Source organism: Lipophrys pholis (assembly GCF_963383615.2).
Source record: "Lipophrys pholis genome assembly, chromosome: 21".
Taxonomy (NCBI): domain Eukaryota; kingdom Metazoa; phylum Chordata; class Actinopteri; order Blenniiformes; family Blenniidae; genus Lipophrys; species Lipophrys pholis.
In genome coordinates this window covers 19,057,167-19,072,531 of record NC_137649.1, presented here as the reverse complement: position 1 = coordinate 19,072,531, position 15,365 = coordinate 19,057,167, and the positions used below count along the sequence as shown (strand labels likewise).

Sequence of the window (15,365 nt, the reverse complement as noted above, 5' to 3'; positions counted from 1 at the left end):
ATACCCCAGGGGCTGATAGGAAGACGGATGACAGATACCAAAGTCTGAGGCATGGAGGAAAAGAATGACTCACTCTGGGTACAAAAACATTCGTGTTTTGTCGTTGGTAAAACAGGATCTTGTACGTTTGTTATTTCTGCTGATATTTGTGCCTCGACATTGGAACTGACTCATTAAAAACAGTCAATGAATGCGATTCCCCCCATGGCCTTTCCCTTTCTATGTTCTCTGTCGTTGTCCATCATATTCATCCCCTCTTTTACATCACTGACTTATCACCCTACTTTGTCTCGTTTGAAAGCCCATTCCCCAAACTGTCACTGTCGATCAATCATTAAAGACAATAGGCAAACTCAAAGCAAACTACTGCTACGACTAGCATGAGAGGCGTCCTTCAGGATATAACAGGTCGGAGAGGTTTGACATGCCTGTGAGTCCATGACAGCCCAGGACTGACCAGAGAGCACAACACATGGGGGAGACTCAAATAGTATCCCTTTTTTTTCAGTTTTTAGAGATTGTGGAAAACACACAGTGTGGGTGGTACAAAGCCCGGAGGACTCCCATGTTTTATTTAATATGAAAGTTAAAAAAGCCCTAAAGGCGGTGAGGCACTCTTTACTTCCAGACTTCGGAGAAGTTTAGTCATGAGGAAGTGAAAACTGCCCAGAGCCATGTGTGGGCACTGAAACAGAAATCAGTGTGTAGCCTCGCTGATGGGCGTGGACTGATTTCTTAAATTAGCAAGCAACACGGCAGCACCTGTTACCATAGATACAGGTTCGAGTCTTATTGTTCATACGATGATTGAAGATATGCAGCTTTCATGAATGCATTTGCAAAACCTCAGCCCGGATTGCAAACATCAAATCTGTAGGGGTTTACTTTCCCCCTCAACGCCCGTCCCAAAAACAAACCGCTACCTAATTTACCATGTGACACCCTCATTCATCTTATTGATGGCTGCTATCGCTGTTCTTCTATTCTCATCATTCATTTATGCATCTAGCAAACTATCAGTGCTGCATGAGCCTGCTCTCGTTTGGACGGGTGACCGAGATGCAGTCTCAACATTTCTGACATTTCTGTCAGTGTCACCATTTAAGCTTAGGATTTCAGGATTTGATGCAAAGTCGTTCCTTGTGTCACAAGCAGAACATGCATGGTTTCACGTCAAATACATAATTTGGCCGTGACACAATAGTGTCAAATTACAATTATGACTTGTGAATAAAAAGAGTTGTGGTGCTGCTGCCTCTCTTAGTCCTGCTTCCTGTTGCCATCAGAGTTAACCGAAGCTCCTGTTTACTGGTGAAACTGCCTCATTAATCACAAACTCTCTTATAAAAAAATGTCCAACTGTCAGCAACATTAATATCTGTCTGTATCCACAGTAAATGTCGCATGAAGTTATGGCCTTAAATAGCTGTCTGCATGCTGATAGTATATTGGATCTGCTTTGTTGCTGCTTCTTTTAGTTGTCATCAGTTGATAAATCCCTTTCTTTGAAGAACAAGTGTTATGCTGACTTCTGCATGACTGCCAAAAGTCAGACGCTCCCTGCAGGAGTGTGTGCAGTGGAGCCGTTGCAGTTGAAAACTGACTATTACTCAAACAAGCCAAAATAATGTTTGTACCAACACTTCACTTCCAACAAATTGATGTAGCACCAGTTGAACTTAATAAATATATATGTCATTAGACTGACCCACACTTTCAAATCAACCAATGACATTTCATCTTCAGCAACTTGTTAGTAACCGCTACTTTTAAAAAGTAACTAGAAATTCAAATCAAGTATTGATTTGAAGTAATTTACGCAAGACTGCATCCAGTTACATAATCAAATATATTTTCTTAAATTGCAGTCAACAAGGTAAACCAGCTGTTATTACACACAATAAACAGTGACTTTCATAAGAATCCGTGTTCAACTGCTGTGAAATAGAGACACATAAGGAACACAATTTAGGTTGGACGAAGTTTAAATACAAAAGTCATCACAAAACGTACATTCTAGAAAATGTGGTTTTGCTCCCTAGAACAGACAGTATCTCCCTGAGAATGTCACTTTTCTGTTATGTGGTGTAAGGCCAACACTGCTCAATGTCAGGTGAACTACAACTTTGTATCTACTGAGAGGTTTTGGAAACGTTATAAGTCATCACTCTTAGGACAGTTACAACAAATTTGCACTTGAATACAGTTAATAGACATGTCTCTTGAAAATGATTCTTAATCTGGCTGAGAATGTAACTGAGAGAGTGACTTGGGCATTAGTTTTAATGATCTCTTTTCATGAGGATGCTTTTTAGTTGTAGTGGTATTGCTGTGACACATTAGAGCCGTCTGCACTGTGTAAGTCGGTCTAATGACTGATTCACTCATTATACGTTCAGCTGAAGTTGCTTTGGTTAAGTTGGAATTGAAGTGGTTGGTTATTCTGGTTTGTTTGAGTTAATCAGCAATCATTAAAATCATGTCAACTGCAAGAGCTCCTTCACATGTTCTCCTTGGAGGGCGATACATTTTTCAGCATGCAGGCTGAACTCATCATAACACTGTTCTTGAGAGAAACCCATTAATGAAGTACAAACACACAGAACATTCTCAATATAAAGTCAAGTAGAAAGAAGGCCAAAAATAATAGTAATTCTATTTTTTCAGTTAATGTTTAAGTAAAATGAGAGATATGAATAAAATCATATCATGCGCAACCAAATAACTAAACTTTGATGCCTATTATTGATACTACATTTAAGGTGAAAGCCTTTATTGCCAAAGAGACAAATGCTTATTCATTGGACCAGCCCTTGGACAGTTTGATTTCAAGCTCCGTTTTCGAAAAGCCTTTCTCTTAAAGGCTTTGATGCCACTATACAAGTCTTATTGCCACGGACGCACGGAGGCGCTCGATCTCTACAATTCTCCATCCCGTTCCTGCCTTGACTAGTGCAATTTGCCAGACGTGCAACTCATCCAAATGCCCCCTCTTGCTCTCCCTTACACCCACCCCCTCCCTCCCTCTCTCCCTCTCTCTCTCTCTCTCTCTCTCTCTCTCTCTCTCTCTCTCTCTCTCTCTCTCTCTCTCTCGCTCTCTTGTCCTCCTGTCTTTCGCTGCATGCCGCTCAGTCAGTCAGTGGCTCCGCTCCGCCTGCGTCCGCCTCCACAGCTCTCCAAAGCCGAGACGCGCCACCGCCGCCGTCAGTGCGGGCATGACACACTGGCAGCAGTAGTGGGCTTCCGCCAGGCTGCTTTTAAAGCAGATTAACAAAAGACGGGACGGGAAATAAGAATAGAAGAGAGTGGAGTGAGTGATCTTCAGCCCCGTCTGCCCGTGCGTCGAGAAGAGTAGATGAGTCAATGGCCGGGGCACAGCCTGGAGTTCATGCGCTGCAGCTCAAGCCAGTGTCCGTGCCAGAGAGCCTCAGAAAGGGCAACAAATTTATGAAATGGGATGATGTAAGTAATGGCCAGACAGGCCAGCAGTTCATCTTCTCTTCTCCTATCTTTTCTTATTGTTTTCAACTCACTGTTGGATGATTTTGCATGGGTGATTTGCATGCGCTTGCCCGTATTACACAATCCATAGGTTCCTCGTGCAACAGTAGCCGACAGATTTATGGCACTGTCAAGGAGGACAGAGGGCTCACTGCGTTTGGCTTCCTGCTCTGCGGTTCAGAGATACGACGGCTACAGTGCGCACTGACGTGCGCTTTGTTTACATTTTTGCCCAATTTACAATAATTGTACGTGCACGCGCGCGGGTGGGTGCGCGCCGATGCCTGTGTGTGAATCTGCTCCTTAAATCAAGCTCTTGAACTAATCCTTACCATCCTCAGCCCTCTCACTGGGAAGTTTCCTTAAAAAAAACAACAATTAACTACAACAAATAAGTGTGTCAAGGAGCTGTAGTCTAAATAGAATTTTCTTTTAAACTATGCTTTATGTCATTGTCATTCTTGGTAGCATGCCAAGCTGTAGTGAAATGACCTTGATTAAAAGTGTCCACACACTGCACTGACTAGTAGCCTTTCAGCAGACAGGTATGCCTGCACTACACCTTAAGTAAATCCATGCATCCTGAGAAAAAAAAAATCATATATGGCCAGTGCACTTCAAATTGAGTCTACATGGAGTGACCTTACTGCACTTAACAGTTATTTTCATGTCCAATGCCGTGATTACTGTTGCTCCCTCCACACACAACGAGGATTCCTCTTTCTAACAATATAACAGCATGCATTTATCTGGTCTTTTCAACATTTATGAATGCTTTTATGATGTAACAATTTCAACCTGAGCACGGTTGTAATCACTCGGGAAAATGACCGCACATAAAGACACGTCCTGCAATACAATATAGAAAGCACCATTTCATGAGATCATCCTCACAAATACATATCCAGGTCATCTGAGCTCAGGTGAGCCGTGCACAGCACAGATGGCATTGGTGGCTGAGCGATCTCAAAAGTGTGAATGCAGTCAGTGCAGATGGCAGAGGAGGAAATTATGCACACACGCAAACCTACCACTCTGTCAATCATCAACCTAAAGTATCAGGAAACTCGAGTAATTCCTGAAGTAGTAATCACTAATGAGTGCCCATTCCTTCCGCTCTCTCTCTCTATCTCTCCCTCTCTCTCTCTTTCTCTCTCTCTCTCTCTCTCTCTCTGGTTTGTTGTGAGAAGGGGTGTGATGTGTGTCTGTTTCCCCACTCACAGCTATGTTTGTGTAATGCAGTTTTTGCATGTGGGCCTATCTCTAGAACCAAATGCCCACCAGGCCTTTTCCTGTGAAAAACACACAGTGTAGTCACAGATACCGTCTCTGTTTCATTTCCCATGCACTCCTTCCTTCCTCTTCCCACCCTGTATCATTTCATGGAAAGAACCAGAGAGGATTTCTGAGCTAGACTGAGAGAGGGAGAAAAAAAAAAAAAAAAAAGCTACAATAAATTGTCAGTGGGAGAGGATTGAATTGAACCATTTTCTTCTTATCGTTGCTCTGGATGTTGAGCTCCACTTTAACCTCTTTCAAGAGAAAAATGTACAAACAGCAGAAAAACCCTGATATGTGTGCGCTTTCATTCATTGCTTTACTCCAGGGGATTCTTTTTTTTTTTGCATTTCAATAGAAATTACAAATTTTCTTTTCACTGCTGAAGACATAAAAAAGTTTTGTTTACTGTGCATGAGTGGTGTACTGCACTGAATAAACAGCACCCATGAGTTTTAAGAAGAAGAACAAGACGAAGTGTCTGAGCTGGTGAGGGAAACCACTGTCGACAGCACACTGTGCTCGGTGGCTGGCTGTTGAAAAAGAATAGAGAAGCAATCAGAAAAACCTCTCGAAATGTTTGCCTCAAACTCCCCAGACCTCCCCGGCCTGTCTCATGCAGACAGGCACAGACGTCGAGCTGTTTTCCTTCTTTCTATTCTGCTGCCACTTGTGGAGAGCGGGCTGCTTGAGCAGCTCATGAAATCCCGTGCTATGGGTTAAAATGTGGCCCCGGACTGTGTTATTATTTGTCAGTTCAAATGGCACATGAGGTGCAGATAAATGCTCTCTGTTGGGAGAGAATGGAGTGCGGGCAGCCATCCAGATCCTCTCGGAAAAGCCACCCTTCGTCTTAACGATCACTGACGGAGACTGGCAAGATGTGGAATTTGCGAGTGATGGCGCAGCGTTTGTGTACGGATATTTTCTTAAGCTTAAACTTGTATTAGGCTCCTTTTGGTCTGATGCTCGTTGAATAAGATATTATCAGGCTCCACGGGGGAGCTTGAAATCCTTTAAAAGTGGCAGAATATGTCATTAGCATAGAGAACAGAACTGTGCTGAGCCCAAATCTCCGCTCCTCCACTCCCCCCCAGGTGACGGCTAATAGTACAGACTCCTCACTAAAATTGATGGCAGTGTCTCGTGGCTGGGATCGTTTCCTTCAGGCTGTTTGTACTTTCGCAAGTCAGTCACTAATCTCATCTTAATTCAGCAGAAAGCCAAGACATTGCTGCCTAGCGCTGTCACACTGATGACAAATTACCACAATCGTCAAATGGCTGTAAAAATGACACAAGCAGTGCCCCTTTGGAGGTATTAATCAAAGCAAATCACTCTCAAGTGTAATCCACAGTGCTTTTCTATTTATTTATTTAATTTAAAAAAAATTCTGCAGCTCTTCTGCTAAGAGTTCATAATGGCTTAATGCATTTGTGGCAGTGACCATGGAGAGATGAAGCATTAAGAAAGAAGTCTGTGAAAGTGACTGCCTTCATATCATGAGGCTGATTCGTTGTGTTCTCAAGTCACCTTTATTTCTTCCTGTGACGTCTTTTCCCCACACACAGCCCATTGTTCATGTCGAGCAAATGAATCCTTGAAATAGTTTACTGGAAATATAAACTATTGATTGGGAAGTTGCATATTCAGGATTTTTTTTTTTTATCATTTCGGAACTTTTTAGAAGATAAGAATGAGATATTAATCTAAATTGGAGAAAAAGGGCTGTACGAATTTGAAGTTGATTGGATATCAGAGACATGAGCAGGATGTGGAAAGAGACACTGTGTAAATACTGAGGCTTCTTTTTTTTCCTTCCCTGGAGCTATAAATACTGTGTATGCTGCATGCATTCAGTGGTATGGGCTGCATCTTTTGTCATTCAATCAAGCCTGCAAAGATTGTGCAATCATGTGGACAGAGCCAAAACGATTCCTCTTGAGTCTCTAATAGATTTCACGGGAATGGTGGGTTGCCATAGCAAACGTCACCTTGCCGTTCCCAACATCAAATGATTCCCTCTTTTACTTTCCTCTCACATTCTTATTTTTTCAGTTTTTGGTCGAGGTTTTTATTGTTTCTTTTCTATTAATTCATTGATTTTGGTTCTAGTCTATCACAGAGCAGCGGTGTCAGGTTTCATCAACTGCGATCGTCTTTTTCAGACACTAAGGGGATTTTTTTACTGCTTATTTACGCGTCAACATAGACTCTTGTGTCGCCTGCTTCTGTATCTCCTCGTTCAGCTCATTACACAACATTTCTCTCTGCAAGTCGCATGCGTATCACACCCAAACGTGACAAGTGTGAAGCAGATGCAGCCCATCAGCTCTGTCTCCCCAAAAGCTGTGATAGGGACATCATTAGAAGCTTCATGAAGACACTTTGAAGATTTTCTTGCTCTGCGCTGCAAAAGCAGCTTCCGTCTCTCTGATCTCGCTGCCATGGCTGATTGAAGGGGACAATATGCTACTGTTCAGCTCAGCCGCGGCCACTGTGGACGCGCAGAAAAAGGCGAAGGCTCTTGCTTTTTATAGAAGCATCCAATAATATCTGGTGTTGCCATGTATGCCTGAGGGTCAAACTGTGTGTGTGTGTGTGTGTGTGTGTGTGTGTGTGTGTGTGTGTGTGTGTGTGTGTGTGTGTGTGTGTGTGTGTGTGTGTGTGTGTGTGTGTGTGTGTGTGTGTGTATGAGACTTGGAGCCGTCTGTGCGGAGAAACTGGGGGAAAAGCATTTGTCTCTTATGAGAGGAGGGGGGGGATGGAAACAGCAACTGTGAAACAACCTGCGGTTCATGATTACAGTCATGTCACAGACACACAAACACACTCCGACTCCTTGGTCAGTGGTGGTGATGCCAGGTCATGGTTCGGAAAGAACCCAAGAAGGAAAAGATTGTGTGTATACTGGCAACACAAATCCCCCCTTTTAATGTCATTTCAGATTCTGGCATGCAAGTGGTAATAGAACAACTATGCTTTGATCCAGTTAAAATGAATACATTGGTGTCGCCAGAGAATATTCTGCCTTGTGTGTGCACGTTTGTCGGAGCTCTGGCAGGGAAACACACGTGAGCAGACACACACATTGATGCCAGATGTCTTTTCTTTATTTTACTACAGGATTCTACCACTGTGACCCCTGTGACTCTAACAGTTGACCCCAAAGGTTACTTCCTGTACTGGACTGACCAGAACAAGGTAAGACACCACACCAGCAACTGCTGGCATTTACAGTCTCGAGATTTCATTCCGAGGATGCCCTGTCAACACTCATCAAGCCACACTCTTGTTTTACACATCATCGTGCCAAGTTCCATTCAGTGTGATCACAGCTGCAACTGCTGTTTACTCAATGTCTGTGTGGTTGAGTACCAAACCAACCCAATGCTATGAGACACATAATACACACATAATAAATAGGATTATTATGGGTATATGACTGCACATATGTAATTGACCAATGCATTGCTGATCCAAAAGTCAATAAAGTTGACTTTAAAAATGTTCCCCTCACCAGTCATCATTTAATTTAGTGGGTTATTCTTACAGAATGAATAAAAGTTGGTATTTGAAGATTTATTGTTGTTTGCCTGAAAGCTCTGTGTGTGTGGGAATGACGAAAAGTGAGGCTTGTTTAAGGTTATTCACCCACTACTTTAATAGTAGGAGAGTGTTATTGTTGTTGTTTCTTTATTATTTCACTTTGTAAGAAAACATTACAATGGTGATAAACAACGAGAAAGCAAAAGACAAATGGCTCGCTCAGCTCAATGGTGCCTAACCTGTTGTTTTACACATACGTGGTCGTTTCCGTGAAAGAATTGTTGAAATGTTTGTAATTATGCAGAAGTTACATTATTACCGGGATCAACATATAAATATTCAGATTATTTGATTTTGTGATCCCCTGCCTCTGCTGACAACACGTCCCTGCTGCTTGGTAAAGAACACAAGAGTTTAGATTGATTAAATCAGTCAGTGGCATCTCTGATTTCCTTACCACCCGGATGATTACCGAGTGGATGGTGCCAAGACACCCAACTACTATCTGTTTTGTTATTTGTTGTTGTTAGCGAAAGTCGAAACTGCCTTCGTGTCTCATTTCGTTTGACACGTATCTGAGCGGGTGTCAGCGAAAGATAAAGACCGGACAGGCTGCATCTCCAGGCACAGCAGGGGGGGTGAAACAGAGCAGACTGTCGATGTTTACACAGGGTATATAATATCATTCTTTCTCATGATGCAGCTCAGACCTCAGAAATGTATTTCTGCTGTATATGAATTGTGTTGCCATGATAAGATAGCAGTCCTCCAGGCTTGGAAAGCTGCTGCATTACAAAGGCCTCATTTGTCCACAGATTTCACAGACTGTTGCTTCAAACTATCAAACTTTCTCAGTTACTTCTGCCATTACACAGAGCTCACTGCCATGGCAACACCATGAGAAAAAAACTGGTGACCACACTTGGAAACCTGTTGTAATTGTCACAGTGCATGTATTGAAGAGGAATCGCAAGTTTTGTGTGTGTGTGTGTGTGGGGGGGGGGATTGCCTTTTAAAATCATGTTGTGACTCAAATGAATGCACTGTTGAGGTATCGTGCAATCTGTTCATGGAAAGCAAATCAACTCTAAATGACAAGACAACCCTTTTTGATTTGTCGTGGAATTCAAGGTTTACCGTTATTATCTTGATTGCTTTTATTTGTTTGCATGTAAGAAAGGATTTTACACACTGAGACTTTGCTTGTGTCAATGTTGCTTCATGAAGCACAGAAGAGCAGCAGGAAGCGCTCAATGTCGAGCACAGTGTTGAGGCAAAGCCTCCTGCATTCCCAGAGAGCTCAGACACAATGGCTGCAGTTATCAAGTGAAATAGAATATGATAATGTAATAATAAATGCTGTCCGTGGCTACATTACAATTGCTCTGTCGACGAGGTTGATAAGGACCATTATAATGACCAAAGAAACATTCAAGTCAGTTGAATTATCTCAGAGCCCTTTTTTCATTCTGTGGCTTTGTGAAGTACACTTCAGTGGTTCAAAGTGTACGCCATCAAGTAACAAAGAGAGGAGGAAAATATAGAAAATGGCTTCACTCTGCCCCAACCATCATTTCAGCCTATAAAAGCGCAATCATATTGTGACTGTAGCATTGAATAAACTAATGTGGTTAGTTCCCACATAGTGAAATACGTTTGATAGCCTATAATATCCATTTTACCAGCGGTCCAGATACTGTGGACACAAGCCACTGAAGTCAGTCAAACTGAAACTGAAAACACGAAACGTGTCCTTTCTAACATTGACCTGTCTTCAGGAGGCTCCTGCACTCCGTTCTGGCTTCAACCGGTGACGGAGCAGTGCTGCAACAGAGAAAGAAATCTGAACTGCTGCACCTGCAGAGCTCAACGTGACACCTGTGAGAATACTCCACAATGCATTGTGTGTCTGCCTGCTCTCTCGATATGGCCCAAGGTTTCATAATAACCAGGAACAAGATTGTGAAACCTGAAATACTATATGCTATCGGTTCTATCAGCCTTATCAAGCAACTTCCTCTTAGTCCAACCTTGAAAACAGTGCATGATTTGCAGAGGACATCCCAGTTCACTCTGTTTATAGGTGAGTACAGCTGTTGCGTACAGGGACTTGAAGACATGCACATGCCCGCCCCTGCTCTGCTCCTGTGCACCAACAGTAGTCGGAGCTGGACTAATTAATAGCCAGCATTGATTTGATGTGTTTCTAGATAAGCGAGTGGTCATTGCAGAGCAGAGACAGACAGGCTGAGTGAGACTTCACCTCTGATTGCACACGCACACTCACATCCCCATCATTTTAGAGAGTGCCGCTGTTTGTAAAAGAGAAAGGAACCTATTATATCCCCAGCCTTCTGTAAATTATTACACTTTGTTGGAATTTCTTTTGAGTATTTTCTTCTTAACAACTAGTGAAACGAGACAGATAGGACCATGTTTGATGTTGAGCGTGTGTGTGAGCCTGTTATGTCTCTCAGTGCTGAGAACAGTGCTGCCACACACATAATAATTCAAATAGATACAAAACACAGCCCGGGCAAAACTTTATTAGGGCATAAAGTAAGACGCCTACCATATACCTTGGCGCAGAGAGGTGTGTGTGCGTGTGTTTATAAAGATGTCTTGTCCAGTGTTCTTCCCGACGTTTGTTCATGATGGTGTTGCACATCTGTTCAGCAGACCACTTTAAACAAGCGACAATGCTCTGTCCAGTTCTAATGTGTGTGTGTGTGTTTGTGTGAGCCTGAGTCTGATGGCCTGTAGAGTAAAAGCATTCCTCGGATTCTTCAGAAGCACAGCAGAACTGTACTGAGTGTGCCCACTGGACTGACACACACACACACACACACACACACACACACACACACACACACACACACACACACACACACACACACACACACACACACACACACACACACACACATACTGCCAGTGGTGGAAACAGCTTTCCTTATTGTATTTCTGCTGTATTATTTTCTGAAAATGACTCATTTTTAATTAGCCCCGAGAGGTTGTGTTTAATTTTGGAATCATTTAACCCTCTGTTAATGAAGAAATCTTTTCTTTTCATAATTACCCATTCATTTATCTTTTCCTCACTTCATTCAAGTTTGGATCATGGGGAACTGGAGCCATCCTCAGGACGGATCGTCAGTCCATCACAGGAATACATATAACCACACACACTCACACTAATTCACATCTAAACACATTCAGTCAGTGTTGAACCCTGGAAGCCTGCTATTGAATTGTAAGTTAGATTAACCACGAAAAAACACCCAGGTAAAGCATTCTTATGAAGTGACATTGCGAACCACCACACAAGCCTGCCACCTCAATAAATTACATTTTATTTATTATGTTTTTGCGCTTTCCAACCTTGTTGGCTTGCCTCTATCTCATTTATCAAAACATTACGCAGGAGCTAAACGCTGGTGGGCAAAACTGTCTCCAACACGCACAAGTCTGCTCCGGATGCTGTAAAATGAGTTATTACGGTTTTCTTTGACTTATGCAAATCTAATTTTGACAACACAGGCTCTTTGGGGATCCTGAACCTTCGGGTTGAGATTCACTGCATCAGTGTGTATCGGAGATGAGTCAGACTGAAGTTGTTAGTCTGATGACTTTTTAGACTTTACAAAATCAAAACAGACCCACAGCTATTTCGCTTTGACTTTGAATTTACTTAATTACTTGTGACTTCACATGGACTTTAGCCTTTTAGCCTGATGATTGCAGCATGCATAATAAAACTGTGAGCAGCAAATCAGCTCTTAACGCCACCGAGCGCAGACGACTGTTTAAATCAATCCATCAGCAGCCGGTCAGAACGTGTGAACAGGAAGACAATGTGTCTTTGGCAGACAGCGCACATTGGCAGACAAACACAGGATGATGCATCACACTATTACTTCGACTACGTTAGCAACAATCAAACAATGCAGCTCCAAAATCATACGGGTGATGTTTGTGGGCTTTGTTTGAGAATCAAGGCTGAACAATCAACAATGAATTTAGACAAACTATGTTTTTTTTTCTATGGTTTATTTTCATCTCACATTAGTTAACTCATCGTACATTGTTTAGATTGGCTGAAACTGGCATAAAACCAATACGCCCTCACTGCAGTAAATGATAAATATTTGTTTGTTTCTTGTTGTCCAGGAGTGCAGACAGCTTCACCTATACAGTTAATCTTTACTGACGTGTTCGGGGGCTAACGTTGGACTTGACTTGAGTTTTCACAGTCAAGCTTTGGGATTTACTTTTGACTTTGACTGGATCTGGTAACTTGGAAAGCAGAGAGGATAAGTGACAGATGGACTTTGCTGTTAAACCCCACGGTCTATCTTAACCATGCAGTGAACAGTTCCACTGTCAAGATTTTGATCCAGCGGTGGACTTCAGCCAGGTTTGGAGGTCAAAAAGAAACGGTTGAGTTTTGACGGCAGTGTCAGATCTATTTAGTTTGTAGCCTTTATCTGCTGATGATTCAAGGCTTCAAGACTCTGCATGTCTCATCAGGATGACTTTGTTGTCCTCTCAGTAAATTTCTGCTGAGAATATGTCCACATCTTCAAAAAGACAGTTTTCTAAGGGAGAAATGCTAGAAGAGTATTACAGTACCTTTATTGAATTATAATAGGATTTATCTGGAAAATGGAGATTATTTATCAATGGAAGCTGCTCCGGCTATGAGCTGAAACATCTTGAATTCAAATAAGCCTAATTTGATTTTTCACTTCCTCTTGTGGCTGCTTGCCAAAACATGAGTATGGACAATGCTGCACTTGTTGAAAATAGTTGATGCAGTGCGATACAGTTGCACAGTCTTACACCTTCTCTGCTTTTCCTCAGCGGGTGGAAAAAAAAAAATGTGCGAGTCCAGTGTGATGCGAGCTGCGTCTCCATTTCTGCACACTGCTGTATTTCTAAACAGGCCTTTGCTATGTAAACTCCCGTGGTCATAACTCTTCCATGTTTGCATGTGTTTAGTTCAGAGTCCATTTGGCTGGATTTTTAAGCTCCTCTGTGCTTTCTCCTTCACCTTGAACGATCTACTGTTTTGAAAACACACAAACAAAGTCACTGATGGAAAAATCGATCCTTAGCCAACCGCAAACTGATAATCACAATGGTTTAAATGACATTACAAGTAACATTAACAGTAGTAGTAAAACAAGCAAACCCCAACTCAATGTAAATGATGTTGTCACATTATGTCAACATTTTATCACAAAATACATTTTAAGTATCATTAAGGCACATTGAATGTCTTGTAAATATGCTGTCGGGGGGTATTTAAAACTTGCTACTACATTTTACAGTCAGATACTTCCAAAAATTGGAACATTGGAGCATAAATCTTACTTAGTGCTATTTAACCACTGCAGCTGTCTCAAAGCACTTCATACTGTTTACTTTCTCCCAATAATGCACCGACCGCCAACCGTTGGACTGGAAGGTGATCCTCTCGACACTGTGGGCCAAAGACACCGTAAACTGACACCTAATCCAGGGCTACATCCAAATTAATACGCAGGTGTTAGTTTCAGTCTGATACAGATTTTTTTCCCCAGCCTGGCTCAGATTATGCACCTGCACACATCTGTGCATTCAAATTCATGTCGGTCTTAAAATGAGGAGCAGATTCATGCATTAGTGGGAGACTGGTTGAAGGAACATAAAGCATTTGTGCAGTGGGCCAACTAAAACTACGTATTGGACCATTGGTGTAGTATTTCTTTGTTGTATTAAAGACAGAGAGGACTTCACTTGTTTATAACGCCTGATGGGGGGGGGGGGGGGGTGGCGTAGCAAGAAACTTGCATATTTGACCTTTAATGGAGCAATGAAACTAAAATGACTTTGATTGATCAAACTTCTTAAACACATATGCAAATGATTAGGGGTATAAGGGCTCATGACAACTTTATCAAATGAAAATTCAAAACTTTCATTGTAATTTGGGGTGGTGTTTACACTCGGAGCCACTGACACGCAACTTTTTGAAAACACTCGGGCTCAGTCTCCATGTGGACGGCGCAAACGCTGCTATTGCGCATGTGCACAACATCCGTAGTAAATAATTCTTCTGCACACGCGCGAGTAGATGAACAGTATCAACAATGGCGGCCCCGAGAGAAGCATGACTCCCAGTCCATATTGTCCTGGGACTTGGCAGGTGTATGGTTGAGAGTCACCTGTAATACCAGGCCAACCTTTTTATCTTCTGTCCATACGAATGTCTGTGTAATTGCCATTGTTAATGTTTATAGCGTATTGTTCTCTGCATGCATGTGTGTAGGGTTTCATTACAAAAACAAAAAACAGCACCCACTAGTGGCCCAACAGGAAAGCTGCAGCGTTTCTGCTGTTTCTGTGTAAACGGACATCGTTTTCAAAATGTTGCTGTGTAAACATGTAATATTTCTGATACACAAAAATTATGCGTTTTTACTTTAAACGTTGCTGTTCCAACAGGGCCTAAGTATGACCTTTAAACTAGGCAATAGTAGACTAGGCAAACAAACAGTGTTTTGTTAATAAAGGAAAACTTGACTTGGAGATTCTCAAATAAATGATTGTCCTAGACTGGAATGAATAATTTAACATATTAATATTTTGAAAATAGCAACTCCTGGACACAAGATCGCTTAATGTTTCACTGTGAATTTACTTACATCCCATCCACATCACATCATATTTGAACACTTGTGATGTTACAGGTTACAAGAGGTGAATTTGAGGAATTCAGACTCCTTTCAGCCCTGCACATCCACACTTTGTTTGTGAAGCAATCCCGTTGTGTGGAAAAATAACAGAGCACATTTTTCAGTGGAGCGAAATGCTAAATAACCATGCTTATTGAATATAGAAAAATGGGCATGGCTCCTTGTTCCAAACCTGAACAGACTGCCTCAAGTTTTGCAACACTTGCGCCTCAGTGACTTTTAAATGGACCATTACATAGCAATTGTTGACAGATGAGCAAGTCTGTGTTGCTTTTATTTTGAGCTTATAATTATTTG

The 15,365-nt window shown here is 42.0% G+C and overlaps 1 protein-coding gene across 1 annotated transcript in view; it reads left to right on the top strand.

Moving 5' to 3' along the window:
* The first annotated feature begins 3,111 nt into the window (after positions 1-3,111).
* Positions 3,112-15,365, top strand: part of plcb1l (phospholipase C beta 1-like) — a 119,714-nt gene continuing 107,460 nt past the window's right edge. The window contains exons 1-2 of the mRNA XM_080491361.1: positions 3,112-3,462; positions 7,906-7,983. Of these exons, the coding sequence (XP_080347487.1) occupies positions 3,364-3,462; positions 7,906-7,983 (177 nt within the window). The 5' untranslated portion in view covers positions 3,112-3,363. The remainder of the gene's footprint in view (positions 3,463-7,905; positions 7,984-15,365) is intronic.